Source organism: Cucumis melo, chromosome 7, assembly GCF_025177605.1.
Source record: "Cucumis melo cultivar AY chromosome 7, USDA_Cmelo_AY_1.0, whole genome shotgun sequence".
Classification (NCBI taxonomy): domain Eukaryota; kingdom Viridiplantae; phylum Streptophyta; class Magnoliopsida; order Cucurbitales; family Cucurbitaceae; genus Cucumis; species Cucumis melo.
In genome coordinates this window covers 15,729,145-15,745,087 of record NC_066863.1, presented here as the reverse complement: position 1 = coordinate 15,745,087, position 15,943 = coordinate 15,729,145, and the positions used below count along the sequence as shown (strand labels likewise).

General features: G+C 30.4%; 1 protein-coding gene across 5 annotated transcripts; it reads left to right on the top strand.

Annotated features, from left to right (window-relative positions):
• The first annotated feature begins 13,241 nt into the window (after positions 1–13,241).
• On the top strand, positions 13,242–15,498 carry LOC103495763 (probable ribosomal protein S11, mitochondrial). Of its 5 annotated transcripts, none has more exons than XR_007822453.1 (4): positions 13,280–13,565; positions 13,661–14,351; positions 14,965–15,129; positions 15,225–15,498. XR_007822453.1 is itself a non-coding variant. In XM_008457419.2 (2 exons), the coding sequence occupies exons 1-2, from the start codon at positions 13,379–13,381 to the stop codon at positions 14,299–14,301; spliced, it is 828 nt and encodes a 275-aa protein (XP_008455641.1). In that variant the 5' UTR covers positions 13,242–13,378; the 3' UTR covers positions 14,302–14,644. The 5 variants fall into 5 exon arrangements, 1 of the variants encoding a protein (XP_008455641.1); XR_007822452.1 differs by having other exon boundaries at positions 14,905–15,129; XR_007822451.1 differs by having other exon boundaries at positions 14,965–15,498.
• The last annotated feature ends 445 nt before the right edge of the window (positions 15,499–15,943 follow it).

Genomic DNA, 15,943 nt, shown 5'->3' with positions numbered 1-15,943 from the left:
ATACTCACCAAGAAACCTAAATTAAGTTTTAAAGAAAGAAAAGTGTGAGAAACACAATTCCTCAAGAAGATTATTCATGGATCAAAGTATGTTATTCTTTAACTAAATTTAATTTCTAAAATTATCTAGTTCGAAGATCTTGTTGTATACAATGTTAGGATTTTGCAGATAATTTATGTTGGTTTTTTTTAAAAAAAAAATCATATTTTAAGTTTATATATATCAAAAGTTGTTGTAGAAAAACTATAATTTGTGTCCACTAAATTATTTTAATTGTGTGAAAATTGAAGAGATGGTAAATTAACGGCTAAATCATAAAAAAAAAAAAAAAAAAAAAAAAAAGCTCTAAACTTCACATTTTGTGTCAAAAATGTCCTATACCCTTCAACTTTAAAAAAAAAATATTCAACTTTAAAAAGAAAATATTAAAAAATATTTCTTCAACCGTCAAAAGTTTAAAAAATGCTATTCAACTTTAAAAAAATGCTAAAAAATGTTCTTGTTGTATATGAACAAAAACCATCAACACCACTTTAACTCTCTATTTTCATCTTTTTCTCCATCCTTTCTTCAATGCTCTCTTGTTCTTTTGTAAACTATTTGACAATTGTTTATCTAAAATAAATGAAACTGTACGATATATGAACTATCATAATAAAAAAGATAATAAGTAAAGTGATTTTAAAACTTAAATATTCTAACAAGATTGTACGTTAATAGTTAAATTTGTGTTAAGAGTCAAACAATGTTTTTTATTTGACTATATATTGTTTTGTTATTTTAGGATAAATTTTGGTTTTGAAATTTTGTTAGTTTCGGTGGAATTTAGGTTTTAATTTAAAATTTGGGTTATTAAGAAATTGATATAAACTAAGATAATTGAAAAATGAAGAAAAATATGAGATTGTCTGTATGAAAAAATAAGGATATATGTACAATTGTGCTTTTCCTTTTGCATGCCTGACATTGAGCTTCGGAGCACAACAAAAGTTGGTGAAAATGTGAGTTTGCTTCAAAAGTTTGGAGAATATGATAGTTATGAAAGAGAAACGAGATAGATTGGAAGATATGAGATTTTAAAATCAAAACGATAAAATGAAACAACATAAAAATACGAGATTTATTTAAAGAAAAAAAAAAACAAAACAAACAAACAAACAAAAGTGACATTCGATATTTAGATAAAATATGTGATTTTATTAGATTCTTGTAACAAAAATTTAAAAGAATTTTAGATTCTAAATATTCTGTTGTTTCAAATTAATATCAATATTTAATTAGATTGAAATTGATTTAAATGTTTAAGGGATTCTAGTATAAAAATAAGGTACTGCAAGTGAAATCTTTGTTAAAATAAGATATTATACAGTCGAACTTAATATCAATATTCAATTACATTCAAATTAAATATAATATTATGGACATTTTAGGATAAAAAGACGGTTAGTGCAACTGAAATCTTTTGTTAAAATAAGATATCATGGAGAAACTTTTTTAACTGTAACAAACTATTAAAATATTTACGACACGTGTAACAAAGTTCATAAATTTAGTTATTTTTTAAATATTTCAAATTTTTCTTTTCATATTTTTTTTCTCGTTTTTTTAATCGTTGTGTACTCTTCTTTTTTAGCTGTGACTTCTTTTTTTTACATATATCTTCTTTCTTGTTTTTCTCTCTTTTTTAGATGCGTGCATGTATTTCTTTCTCTTTCTTCTTTTTCATTTTTTTCATTTAATGCGCATTGTATCGTCTTTTTTCTTTTTTTACATCTAGATTAGGTAGTAACCAAAACTAAAAAATTGTGTATAAAAAATATTCAAAAAATCGTTTATATCAAATTTTAAAAAAAATCATTAGATACCAAATTTGAAAAAAAAGAATTGTTTAGATTTAGAACCCCAAATCTAAACGATCGTGTAGTCAAATATAAACGATCGTGTACTCAAATCTAATCGATCGTATAGCCAAATCTAAACGATCGTGTACCCAAATCTAAATGATCGTATAGCCAAATCTAAACGATCTTCTAACCCAATTAATTAAACGATCGTGTAACAAATTAGTCGTGTACCAAATCGCGTTACCAAATATATTACGCGCATTGTTGACAGGGCATTTTTTGTATTTTACACATTGGACCTCTGGGTTTTTTCCATTTTCGAAATTATTCTACCGCTTTTTTGTATTTTTGAAAAGACCCCATATCATATTGTCTAATTCTTTTTTTTTTTCTTCAAATAGATCTTTATTAAAATTATATTACACTGTAATTGGTATGATTGCTTGAGAAGTGATGTTTAATAGTTAATATGTTGTTGAAGAAAAATTAGTGAACAATAAAAGAAATAAACAAATAATGACTGCGTACGAAATAATTGATAATTAGGAATTAAAGTTACTGACAATAGAAACACAATTAGCTGTTAATTTTTTCTTCTTCATCCTTCGATTTTGAATTTTGAATCGAGCCTTCATCGTGCTATGTTCCGCTGATGACTATATTTTGAATATTCACAGTTTGATTGTTAGATTTTCTATTTTTCATGTTCGTGTCTTCCACAATGGAACTGAAGAAGTTGAGAAGTTGTAAAGGTTTGTACAAAGGAGGATAACCTATTTAATTAGAAAGCAAAAGGAAAACATTTAGGGGTCGTTTGGGAAAAAGGTTGGGTTATGGAAGGTTAAGGTTATAATAAACGAGGATTATGATAAGATGTGTTTGGGGAAGAGTTATGGATGGAGTGTTATAATAATATGTGTCTGGGGTAAGAGTTATGAAGGAAGTATTATGATAGTGTCATGATAAAATGTATTTAGAAAAAGGGTGATGATAATATTATGATAAGATGTGTTTGGGGGAAGGGTTATGTAGGTAGTGTTATGAAATTTGTTTATATATATATATATATATTAATTCATATTATAAATCCAATACACAAATTTCGTATATTTAGTTTATCAAATCGTCCTAGTTTTCGTAAAACAATTTAATTTATTTAACTACAATGTTCATTTTCAACATTTTTTAAGTATACGTTACGTTTCAATAAATTGGTTTTTATGAATGTGACACACACACAACCCGTAAATATGTAAATAAGTGCAAATAACAATCGGAAATAAGAAGTACCGAAAACAGAAAAGAACAATCAACGCTTTTACCAACTATAATTTTGTTTTCTAATGAAAAATTACAATGAATCTAGTTTTAGGTTTCTCTTCACCTAAACCCTAATTCCTAAACCTTAAATCACTAGAAGAAAACTGGGCTTTAATGTCGGTTGGAAAAAATGAATAGAGATGTTTAATGTCAGTTTTAAAAAAGCGAATCTTTGATGTCGGTTTCAAACCGACATTAAAGATGAAAGATTCATGTCGGTTTTAAACCGACATTAAAGGCTCATTTTTTTTAAAACTGACATTAAAGATAGTAAGAGATGCATTTAGGGTTTCACTTTTTTTAGGATTTCAAATCCCCAAAATCACACCCATCTCTCCCACGCCTCTCCATTTCCCTTCCCTTTCCCTTTCCCTTTCCCTTTCCTTCATCTTCTTCGGTCGAAAGCACACACGGTGCCAACATTTTTACCTATCGTCAAACGTCCATCCGCCAGTTGCCGTGTCTCCCAACCGCGCTCAATCTGACCACCGTCACGGATCTGACCATTTTTCTTTTATCATCTATCCTCCATCTTCATTCTTTTTCCCTTTTCCCTTTTATTTCTATCTCTGTCCACCAATCGACTATTCTCGTAACTCATAGCTATGGCAGCAGTTGGACACATCAAAATTTCTCAAAACAAACGTGTTACACCAAGTTTTCACCGTCGACGAACAGAGCTAGAATGTAGAGCATTAGCGACAACGTAAAAGGGAATTGAATTCGATCTTAATCTGAACTTGAATCTGCAATCCTCTATAATAGTTACCCATTTGATTACGTTACTAACCCACTTCCATTTTGTCATTCTCAACTGTTTCTATTTTTTTTGTTCTTCATCGTCATTAGTTCCAGATTCTCAGAGGCCCGTGTCATTATTTTTGTTTATGTGATTCTCCAAATACTTATTAATGGGCTAGATTTTGAGTGCTTTGCATCAAAATTTTGATTTGATAAGAGGCCCAGGTGTGGTTGCTTTTAAGCCCGTCGTCAAGTTCACACGCACACCAACTGTTTGTAGAAATGTCAGGTCTTTTTCTTTTCCTTATTTGTGGAAACTACAGATTAAAATATTTGAATTTAACATTCTGAGCTTACTAGCTTGGAGTTTTTTTTTAACATTTCAATGTGTATACTATCAATAGTACTCCTATAGCTAGGTACCTTACTTGATCTCAAGTATAGATTTAATTAAAAACAAAGTTTAGCCTCCCCATGCACTTTAGGATGTCATGCTAATCACTAAATCATAAGAATGGAACTTCTAATTATCTAGCATGATTCTCATCATATTACTTGTGATTAGTTATTACCCATTGAGCTTGTTTCTTGGGATCTCCAGTCTTTCAAGTTGAGTTTATCTCACAGTAATTCAAATTTTAATAGGATTGAGTCCTATTCTTTCTGAGGTTTTAAAAACCTTTTCTCTAGCAAGTCTTTTCATCAAAGGATCAGCCAAGTTATCATCATATCGTACATAATCCACTATCACTGCACCAGTAGTGAACAACTCTATAATGGTACTGTGCTTACGACGTATCTATCGTCTCTTACCGTTATAATAACGATACTGAACTTTTGCGATAGTTGCAGTACTATCATCACAATGGATTAGTATGGCTGGTTTTGGTCTTTTCCATGTGGGAATATCTGATAGCAAGCTTCTAAGCCATCTTGCTTCTTCACTAGCAGTAGCTAGTTCTATCATCACTGGCTCCATCATTGACTGAGCTAAGATTGTCTGTTTCTTGGATTTCCAAGCAACAACTCCTTCTGGTATATTAAAAATATAACCATTTGTAGCCTTTTGAGTCATCTAAGAGGGAGTTCCAATAAGCATTGTTATAACTTTCAAGTACAGAGGAAAACTTTTTATAATGTAATCCTAGGTTTTTTGTTTTCTTAAGATATCTTATTACTCTCTTTATTGCATTCTAGTATTCTAGACTAGGTCTGCTAGTAAACCTACATAGTAATCCTACAGCGTAAGCTATGTCTGGTCTAGTGCAATCAACAGCATATCACAAACTACCTATGATACTAGCATACTCGAATTGGTTAACACTGTCACCAGTGTTTTTGAATAATTTAACACTATAGTCATAAGGTGTACAAGTTGGTTTACTTCCGAAGTTCAATATTTTCTATGCAATGAGATTGATCTAAGAAAATTCCATTTTCAGTTCTAGTAATTTTGATACCTGAGATTACATTAGCTTCTCCTAAGTCTTTCATGTCGAAGTATGCACTCGACATAGATTTTAATCATTTATGACGTGCAAGTTTGATCCAAAGATTAACATGTCATCTACGTATAAACATATGGTAGTACATAACCTATCTTTAGTCTTATAGCAGATACATTTGTCACTCTCATCTACTTTGAATCCTTTTAACATGATTAAGTTGTCAAACTTTTCGTGTCATTGCTTGAGAGCTTGTTTTAGGCTATAGAGGGATTTATCTAATTTACAAACTTTGGATTCTTGACCGTGAACTATGAAACCTTCAGGTTGTTCCGTATAAATCTCTTATTCTAAATCACCATTTAGGAAAGCAGTTTTGACATCCATCTGATGGGTTAAAAGATTATTGCACTTCGGTCATCAACTCACGGCTTGGTCAGTTCGGCAAACTGGTACGTAGAAATCAGAACAACAATAGTAAGGTAGACCAATACTTGAACAGAAACGACTGCAGAACATAAACAAGATTAATAGATAGATGAATCGCAAAACACACTCTCTTTAAGACGTTTCGTGACTCTACTCTAAATTGTGCAAACAGATAATTGCCTCGTCGTCCCAAGGATAAAACAGCCTCTCGTCTTTAGTATATTTTGCACGAAAATCAACTGGTAATAAGAAAACACTAAAAAATTGATAGACACACTATTGCTCGGAATATCATAGAATCACAGAAGGGAAGAACGAATTTTGTTTTCTTATGTACTAGAATGAAAGAAGACCGAGATATATATAGTGATAGAAAGGGATGACCAACGGTCACAAATTTATTTGGGGGAGAAATGTTAATGTTAATTAATTTCCAAAACTGAAGAAAATGTCTTGGAAAGTTTAGGGTTTTCCAAAACTGAAGAAAGAAAATTTTTCGTAAAAAAGAATATATATATTATCTTGCCTCATCCGATGGACCGCGGCAGCACACGCATGTGGAGATATAGTCATATCCACATTTGCCTATCTTTTCCCTCCTTCCAAAACTTGTGTACCGTAAGGGCCCAAACCCATTAGTCAACCAATGAGTATAAGAAGGAGCCTCTTCATTCAATATTAATCAATGTGGGAATGCCAATGAGATTAAAATAATATTATATTTTTCTTTCACAATTTTTTTCTTTCAATAACATTCAACATATATCTCTCTGCGAGATAGCACGTTGAACACCTAATAAGTGAAACAAACACAACATAAACTTTAAAGTGCGATAAGAACTTGTTTTGAAATAACAATCACTTCATTGATATTTGTTAAAAGAGTACATTTGATAGGAACAAGAGAGTTTTCTTAAGTGAAATACACAAGTCTTAAAACACAACTTGTTGCTCTACTCACCTAACTCTACATGTTATGGGAGCTAACAGTGATTAATGCCAAGATGATGTGATTCGTTTATGGCACTACATGCTATCAAGATGGCAAGTCAAATATATGTTGGACTGGTATGGCAACCCTAAAGGAGGTGAATAAGGTTTAACTAAACTTTTTAACAATTAAGCCTACATTAAACAAATTAGGTAATTTTTAAATTAAATAAAAAAAACTTTAGCTAAATTATGTTAAATAACAAGATTGATAAAACAAATAAAAAAAGAATGTAATAGAGTCTGCAATCAATCTCAACCAACAAGAATATGCAACTAAAATTAAATGCAAAAATAATTAGAAAAAAGTTAGAGAAGAAGACACCGTAATTTTATAACGGTTCGGTCAAACTTGACCTACATGTACCTCTTGGGATTTTGATAGAAAACCTTCTTTTGACTATTTCCACGGATTAAGCTTGAACCACTATTAGCTCCTTTTCTGGGGTTCAAGAGCAAATTTGATCCTTTCGACGGGTTAGGATCCAACCGTTACAATATATTGAAGTTTTAAAAACACACAAAAGAAAACTCTCTAAAAAGAGTGAGTATACAATTTTTAAGCTCACAATAATTAATCCTCACAGTACAATAACAATTCTCTCAAGGACAAAGATGAAAAGAACGAAAATTGAAATACTTTAGTGAGAATAACAATGGTGGCTTTTGCACTTTTTGAGGATTGTAAAGTTAAAACAATTGTCCTTAAAAAATTTGGGGAAAAATTAAATATTTAGAAAGAGAGGAAAGATATTGAAATCCAAAATCATTTTGCGTCACTAGAGGTAAGTAAAAGAAAATTGAATAGTTGAGATTTAAATTCAATTAGCCGTTAGGCACAAACAAAAATAATAATATAATAATATGTCATTTTAAAATAATTTTTTTAAGGCTCAATAAAACAAGTTCAACATCTTTTAAAAAACTAGTTGTTAGACACAAAGATAAATAATAATATTAAATTTATCTTCTTTTTAAATTCATTTTCTTTTTAAAAGCCAATAAAAAAACAAAAACAAAAATAAAAGCCACTTGTTACTCCTCTTTTTCTTCAAGTGGCTTTTTCTAATTGGTTCAAATTGATTTGGCTACCACGTTACCATCTCGGGTATTTTTCCATTAAGCTTCTTTCAGCAATTTTTTTTCGTTTGAACTCCCACTTAGGTGATTCAAGAGGCGTTAGAATCATTGTTCTGAGCTCTATGTTATGGACTATTCAAAATAATAAAATTGCGAATAAAAAGTTCATACTTGTTATCATCAAAATGTTAGTTAAATAGTTTGAGATTGAAGGCCGAAAAGCCAACAAAACACTGAATGTTCTTCGCTAGCTGGGGCGAGGCGGGGTGGAGGGGGGGGTGGGGGAGGGGGGAATAAAACAAATCATTTGAAATATTAGACAAAAGTGTTTAGTGAGTGGGTTTTTGATCGATGCGTTTAATAAATACATTCTACCATAACTCGTTGCAATTCTTTTTGCAAACTATGCGATATACCTATGTACATAAGCGTCTTAGTAAGAATATGAGTTCATATCAAATCATTTCACTTCGCTAAACAATTGCACACTTCAAATCTCTTGGGCAAACATTTATAAATCATGTAGAAACCATTTTCTTGCCAACACTGATAGTAAATCATATCGCATAGGAAAGTACTTCATGTAACGCATTTTATAGATCATCATGTAGAGTCATTCTGCATGCTTAATTACATCTTTGTGCCCTCCTCAGCTCAAGCGTTACCACACTCTTTTGCTAAGTTGCGGCCGTACGGAGAAATCTCAACACAACAACAAATTCTCCATCAATTTCATTACGTTTAACACATCTTCTAATGCCAGAACACACAACAAGCAAAGGGCATCTTATACCAGAGCACAAAGCAAGTATAAAGAATCCTATTTCAAAACACACAACAAGAAAGAGCATCCTATCCCAGATCACACAAGGATAAAGCATTCCACACTAGAACACACAACAAGTGTAAAGAATCTCATCGTGTGTAGTACCAAAGATCAATTCATTGTAATCATTCCAATTCATTTTCAATTTCAATTAATTTGTAAACTAAACCATTTTAAGAGTTTGAGAAGCATAAAAGAAGTCATTGAACTCAAGAATTTCAAGAAAGAAATATAAAAACATGTATCCTAAAATTCAAACATAATGAAAATTCATTTATTTTAATAACGTTTAAAGAGAAAACCACTCCCCGTCCCCGTCCTTGCCTCCCTATCTCATTCCCCATCCCCGCTAATTTTCCCATGGGGAACGGGCAGGGATTCCACAATGATTGGGTTCCCCACGAGGAAACATTCCCCATTTTTTTAAAGTTTAATCTCATTATTCAATCTGCATTTACTTGAAAATGTATATACATTTCCAATGTTTTTTTTATTTTCAATAGAATATTATCAATTTTCTTATTTTAAACAATTAAAATGTCAAGTTCTCATTGTTTATAAAAATAAAAAATTCAACTATTAGAAGATACATTTAGAAATCCATCCATAAATTTCAAAAATTCATACAAAAAATCAAGGATCAATCCATAAGTATTCCAACAAAGTCTTCAATTATATCATTTTTTAAGACACAACAACATATTCTTTTAAGAAAAGTTTATAAAGCACAAGTCAAGACACAACATATACATATAATTTTTAAGAAAAGTTCTCAACATAGAAATGAAATTGGGGGGAAAAAGAAATGGAATAGGGAAAAAAAAAGGAAAGGAAGAGAATATCAAAATAGGTCTTTTTATTTACTATTTTACATATTATTAAATAAGTAAATAAATAAATATTTATATTTATATTTAATTATATTTTTGTTCGAGGCAGGGTGAGGTCGGGGTCAAGGAATGTATTCTCCGCCCCCATCCCCGTGTTGCCAAGGAGGAAAATAATTTTCTCACTCCTTCCCTCATTTCCCATGTATTCGGAGATTCTCCTCCCCGTGGGTTAAATGGACATCTCTAAGAAGAAGACCAAAAATATGATTACGATTTTAATAAGGGTTGACCAGAAAAATAGCAAATTTACAGGTTCACTTTTGATAAATGACAAAAGTTGATTTAAATTATTAATATAGCAAAATCGTAAAAAATGAAAAAAAAAAAAAAAAAAAGAAAACACTACTACAAAAGTTCTTAAATGCCACTACTCTTGTAAAAAAACTCACATCTCAAATACAATTATTTCAAAACCCAAAATACCCCATAATTGAATCAGGCTCCCCAAACACAATTATTTCAACTATCCCCTAATTTTAGCCTACCAAAACAATCAAAGCACTTAAAAGACATCAAATCCTCAATTTCCACCAAACTCGTTCGTCTTCTTCATCCAACTTCAAAACCGTCCTTTGTTCGACTTCTTCATCACCATTGACGTTTACCATCGAAAAAGCAGCAGCCGTTCACAAAAACAAAGTTCGTTTTGCTTATTCTTCTTTCATTCAAATTCAATTCCTGTAACTTAGTTAAATTAATGGTTAATAAAACATGGCCAATTACCTTGACGACATCCTCAATCCTTGATAGACCGATGCAAACAGCAATTTACTACCATGAATTGGTTGTAATATATCTAGATTTTCTCCTCTAAAAAATATCATCATACCTAAAAAATTTTAAAATGCCAAAAAAGATATTTTTAATAAAATTTCAAATTATTAGAAAACGAAAATATCATCACAATAAAAAACTAAATTACAATTTAATTAAGACAAATCTCAATTTTTTTTAAAAAAAACAACAAATTCATATCCCAACAACTTCAATTGAATAATAAATTAAATTATTAATAAATAAATAAATACTTTCCTGATATAAATTATTGATAAATAGATAATAAATTGGGAAATTTTCATAAATATAACAAACTACTAAAATATTTATGACCCGGGTAATAAAGCCCATAAAGTTAGCTATTTTTTAAATATTCCAAGTTTGTCCTTCCGTCTTTCCTCTCCTCTCCGCTGTGATTTTTTCTATCTGTCTTTCTTCCTTTGCTTTTCTTTTTTTCCACTATGATTTCTTTCCATTGTCTTTCTTCTTTTTCTCTTCTTTTACGTCGTTTAGATTAGGTAACCAAATCTTTTACCTAATCTAAAAGATCGTGTATAAAAATCTTTAAAAAAATCGTTTAGATCGAAGTAGCCAAATCTAAACGATCATGTAAAAAAATAAACGTGTTGCAAAAAAATTTTAAAAAAATCATTATAAACGATCGTGTACCAAATTTTGAAAAAAAAAATTGTTTCGATTTGGGGTAGCCAAATATAATCGTGTAAGCAAAATAAACAATAGAATTGAAAAAATAAATCATTTAGATTTGGCTATCCAGATCTAAATGAACAAATCTAAATGATTGTGTACCAAACAATAGCTAAATTTAACCATCGTGTATCAAATATATTACGCGCGTTGTTGACGACGTGGTTGACGAGGCATTTGGTATTTTTTATTGTGGATCGATGGGCTTTATCCAATTTTAGAATTGTTTTATACGGTCTAAATATTTTAACTTTTTGTTATATTTTTTAAAATAACCCTTAATAAATTATGATTTGTTTAAGAAAAATCTCAGAAATACATCAAATTTCAAATCCCAACAATGTATAACAAATAGTTTTTAAATTTATAAGATAATTTCAATAAATAGACGATTTATAAGATCATTTTGATAATTTCAATCAATTTCAAATCCCAACAACTTAATTGAATAAGAAATTCAATTACTAATAAATAAATAATAATTTCCTTATATAAATTATTAATAAATAGCCTAGTTTCATGGAGCCGAAGAGGTAAATTACGATTTGGTTAAGAAAAATCTAAAATTTAAAAAATGCAACAAATTTTAAATCCCAATAATTTTAATTGAATATCAAATAATTTTAAAATTTATAAAATAATTTGTCCATCTTTTTAAATTAGGAATTCAATAACATAAATTTATTTTTTTAGAAAAAATATGCTTTTACTTTACATTTAAAAAACACACAAATACTCATTTAAAATTTATACCCTATAAATTGGTTTACAATTCTAATGTAATTAAATAAATACTTTATTTTTGTTGAGTTTGAAAAATAAATTTCAATACGCAAGATATAAGGAAAAAAAACTAATGTATTGATAAAAGTGAAAGTTTAAGCATACCTAAATTTTAAAGAATTTAATAAACATTTACCATTCAAAAAATTTAAAAATGTGAATACAAAATACCTTGTATTTACCACCAAAATAGAATTTTTTAAACCAAAAACAATAAAAAGTATGAATAAATGTAATATGAACTGAAATTAAGAAATCTAATCTAAAATATAACTTTAAATGGTTATTAAAAAAATACATTATATATTATTTAATAATAATTACCAATGTCGTTAATAAATTCTTTAAAATCTAACAAAACCGAAATAAAAAACAAATTAAATTAGCAAGATTTTAGAGGAATGATAAGAAATTTAAATTAAAGTTGATTTTGGGAATCGAAACAAAAATAAATTCAAACGTATGAAACTAAAATTATATTAAAACTGGTATTCTAAATTATAATTAAATCAGCACAATTTTAGGATAATTACTTATGTAAATTCAAATTGTTATTCTTAGCATCATTTTATTTCAAGGATAAGGTATAAAATTTGAATTCAAACTAACGATTTTAGGATGAGATATATATAAAATCTAAACTCAAATTGTTAATATATATATATATATATATATATATATATATATATATATATATAAACTATGTATTATTTAATATTTAGGTCTGTTTTTTGATAAATAGTTTGAAGAATACAAAATGCGAAATATTTGAATTTATCTTTGGCATTAGGTATATGACGATTTTAAGAGATGATATAAAATCTAAATTCAAATTATTATTAAAAATATGTATTATGTATTATTTAATAAAATTTTGATAAATAGTATAAATATAAAGAATAATGTATTGAATTTATATTTGCTATTATTTTAGGGAAATTATATAAAATTTGAATCCAAATCGTTAATAAACTATATGTATTATGAATTATAGAAATAGAAAAAGTTATTAATTAATTAATTTAAATCCTAATAATTTGTAAATATCACGTTTGGTTAAGATTTATAGAAATGAAAGTTTTGATAAATAGTTGAAACTAGAGTGATACTCGTAGGGGATGTTGGTGCAATCTTTTTCTGTCAAGAAAGGCAAAAAAAAAAGTATAAAAAAAAATCTCTAGGAGGTTTTGCTATTTTTTTTTTTTCTATAGATTACTATGGTATTTATAGTGTTTTGTCTTTTAATAAAAGAAATTGTTAAGAGTATTTTAGGATTAACAAAAAGAGAAAATTGCCTCATGGGTTAGGAAATTTTGGTATAATTAAAAAGGAAAAGTTGTTAGCAATTATTGTAATATCCATGGTTAGATTAATTTACAATATTCTTGAAGTTGAAGAAACAAGAAAGTGGGGACACTCCTACTCCTCCCTCTTAATCGTATGTCTATGTCTCGTCCACCAAGAGGGGAAAATACTTCATAGGGTTTTCTTTTCCCCACTTCTTCTTATTCCCAATAATCAACCGCCTGCGCCCCTCCCACGACGATGCCGAAACTTTCCCTCTCTCACCTCTCCCCTCTCTTCCGCTCATCCTCTCTCTCTCGTTCCCCTTCCTTTTCTCCCTCTCGCCTCTCCATTTCACCATTCATTGGCTCAGATGCTCCTTCACGCTTCTCCTCCCCCCTCCCTTCACATCTCACTGGATCCCTTCAACCACACAACCACTTCTCAGGTGAATACTGCTCTCTATTTTCTATCTGATTCTGGACATGACAATTAGAATTTATGGTTTGCTTTCTTTAGTGATGAGTGTTCCGCGTATTGCAGGCTCTGTTGGTCGAGAGATTGTAGGACGTGGTTGGAAAGCCATGGGAGTTCAGGGTCCTAGTTGGGGTTTGGCGCGTTCAACTGAAAGTGTCTCCGTTCCTTATTCTATTAGCTCTAGATGTTATGGAGAGTACGACAACCGCCCTAATCCTCCAGATACAGGAAGGAATCTTAAGACTTTGAACTTCGTTAGGGGAATTTTAGAGGAAGATGAAAAGGTTTTTTCGGATGTTCCTCAGTACCTTAGGCCAACCAATATGGAACACAATGCTGATATTGTTCATATAAAGCTGATGCGTAACAATGCATTTGTTACTGTTACGGATAACAAGGGAAATACGAAGCTCAAGGCCTCTGCTGGTCGTCTTGAAGAACTGAAAGGAGGGGGGGCTAAACTGTCTCGTTATTCTGGTGATTCAATTGCAGAGTATGTTGGTCGTGAATCTAGAAAATTGGGGCTAAAATCAGTTGTGATGAGGGTGAAAGGCTTTACCTTTTTTAAGAAGAAAAAGCAAGCCATCTTGAGTTGGAGAGATGGATTTACTGATTCTAGAAGTGATCAAAATCCGATTGTTTACATTGAAGATACGACAAGACGTGCACACAATGGTTGCCGACTCCCAAAGAAACGCCGTGTGTAGATTTATGGTGCTAGATCTTGCAATTATTACAATAGCAAAGTGGTGATGAGGTCTTTCTTTTATCTTTGTTGGCTCAGTTTCGAATTTATGTAGCTAGCTTGCCTTCAACTGTTTACTTTCTTATTTACATAATGATGACAATTGGGATGTTTCTATGTGCATCAGTGTAAAATTTTCCTGGTTGAAACGGATGTAGCTTGCCTTCAAGTTCTTACTTGCTTATTACAATAATGATGACATAGGATGGTTTTCTATATACATCAGTGTAAAACATTTGCTTTTTAGTTATTGCCATATGGACTTCATTTCAATAGAACGATACGAAGAATTTAAGTGGCCCCCACCTCCCAATCTTTTTACTTTGAAGTTTATTTTCATCTGTTACTATGTTGTGGATTACACATTTCTTGGACCTTACATCTGTGCTTCTCAGTTCTCACTGTGATCCCACCCTTGCTTGGAATTCTTGTTTTACTGTTTGCGTAAAAGATTTTTGTTTCTAGTAATGGTATCAGTCGAAGGCGGCGACTGGTTTAACTACAGGACAGATGCAGTTATCATAATGTATTGACCAGTGCTTTTGTTTGGGAGGTATTTATGTAGATTTGCAGGCTTTTTGATCGTTGATACTGGATTTATACTCTGAATCTGGACCCTCAGCAGGGATGGCCACATCATGCGCACAGCATGTAGATTCATAATTGTTGCTAACAATGACATGGAGTTATACAAAACGTTCTAGAATCAGAAAGCCTTGACGCATAGTTGGTAGAGGGTGTTCCTCCACACAACTCTGAATAGAATGGAGCAATAAAGCTACTGAGGGTGGTATGTTGATATGCACATGATGGCTCATTTGAAGTTGCTGCGCTCATGTTTTCTTGCTAAGTCTTTTCTGATGATGTAATTTGTCGCTGTCTCAGCTTCGGCAGCACATCCTTTTTAGTCTTGGAGGTACTTGCATTGCATCAACTGATGTGAAAATGAATACTGGTCATAGGGATGAACTCAATGGACACGAATTTGTCTCTTTCTAATTTTTGATTATCGTATACATAGTGTCAGTTTCTAATGTATGATTATCGCATTCATAGTCTATGTATATTTATTAATGTGTGAGTTTGTAGGACATCATGTGGAAGCTGACATGAAAACCTGTGTTTATTTATTTATTATTATTAGCGTATCTTTGAAAAACTGTCTTCAAAGTAGGATGGTTGTAGCAATTATATCTCCAAACATAAATCATTTAGAAACGTGATAACACATTGTTATGTATTGTGATTTATCATTAATAGATGATATTTTATAATATTTGTAAATTTTTAATAGTTTTTTGGTTTGAAACAAATTTTTCTAGATTTAATTTTTACAATGATAAGTTTTGAGGGTTTAATTTTTACGATTAAAAGTTCAAGGGCAAGTATAGCTACCACTAGCTAGCAATACCTAAAGTTTTGATATTTTTAAATAACTTCAAAGTTACAAATGTTCAAAACTTCAAAGTTACAAATGTTTCTTAAATGTTGAGTAAATAGCTCGACAAACAAATGGATTTGATTGAATTGGAAAATGGAAAGATATGTACAAATTATGCTTTTTGTTTCCATTTTGAAAAATTGTTGGGAATTAATATGTTAGA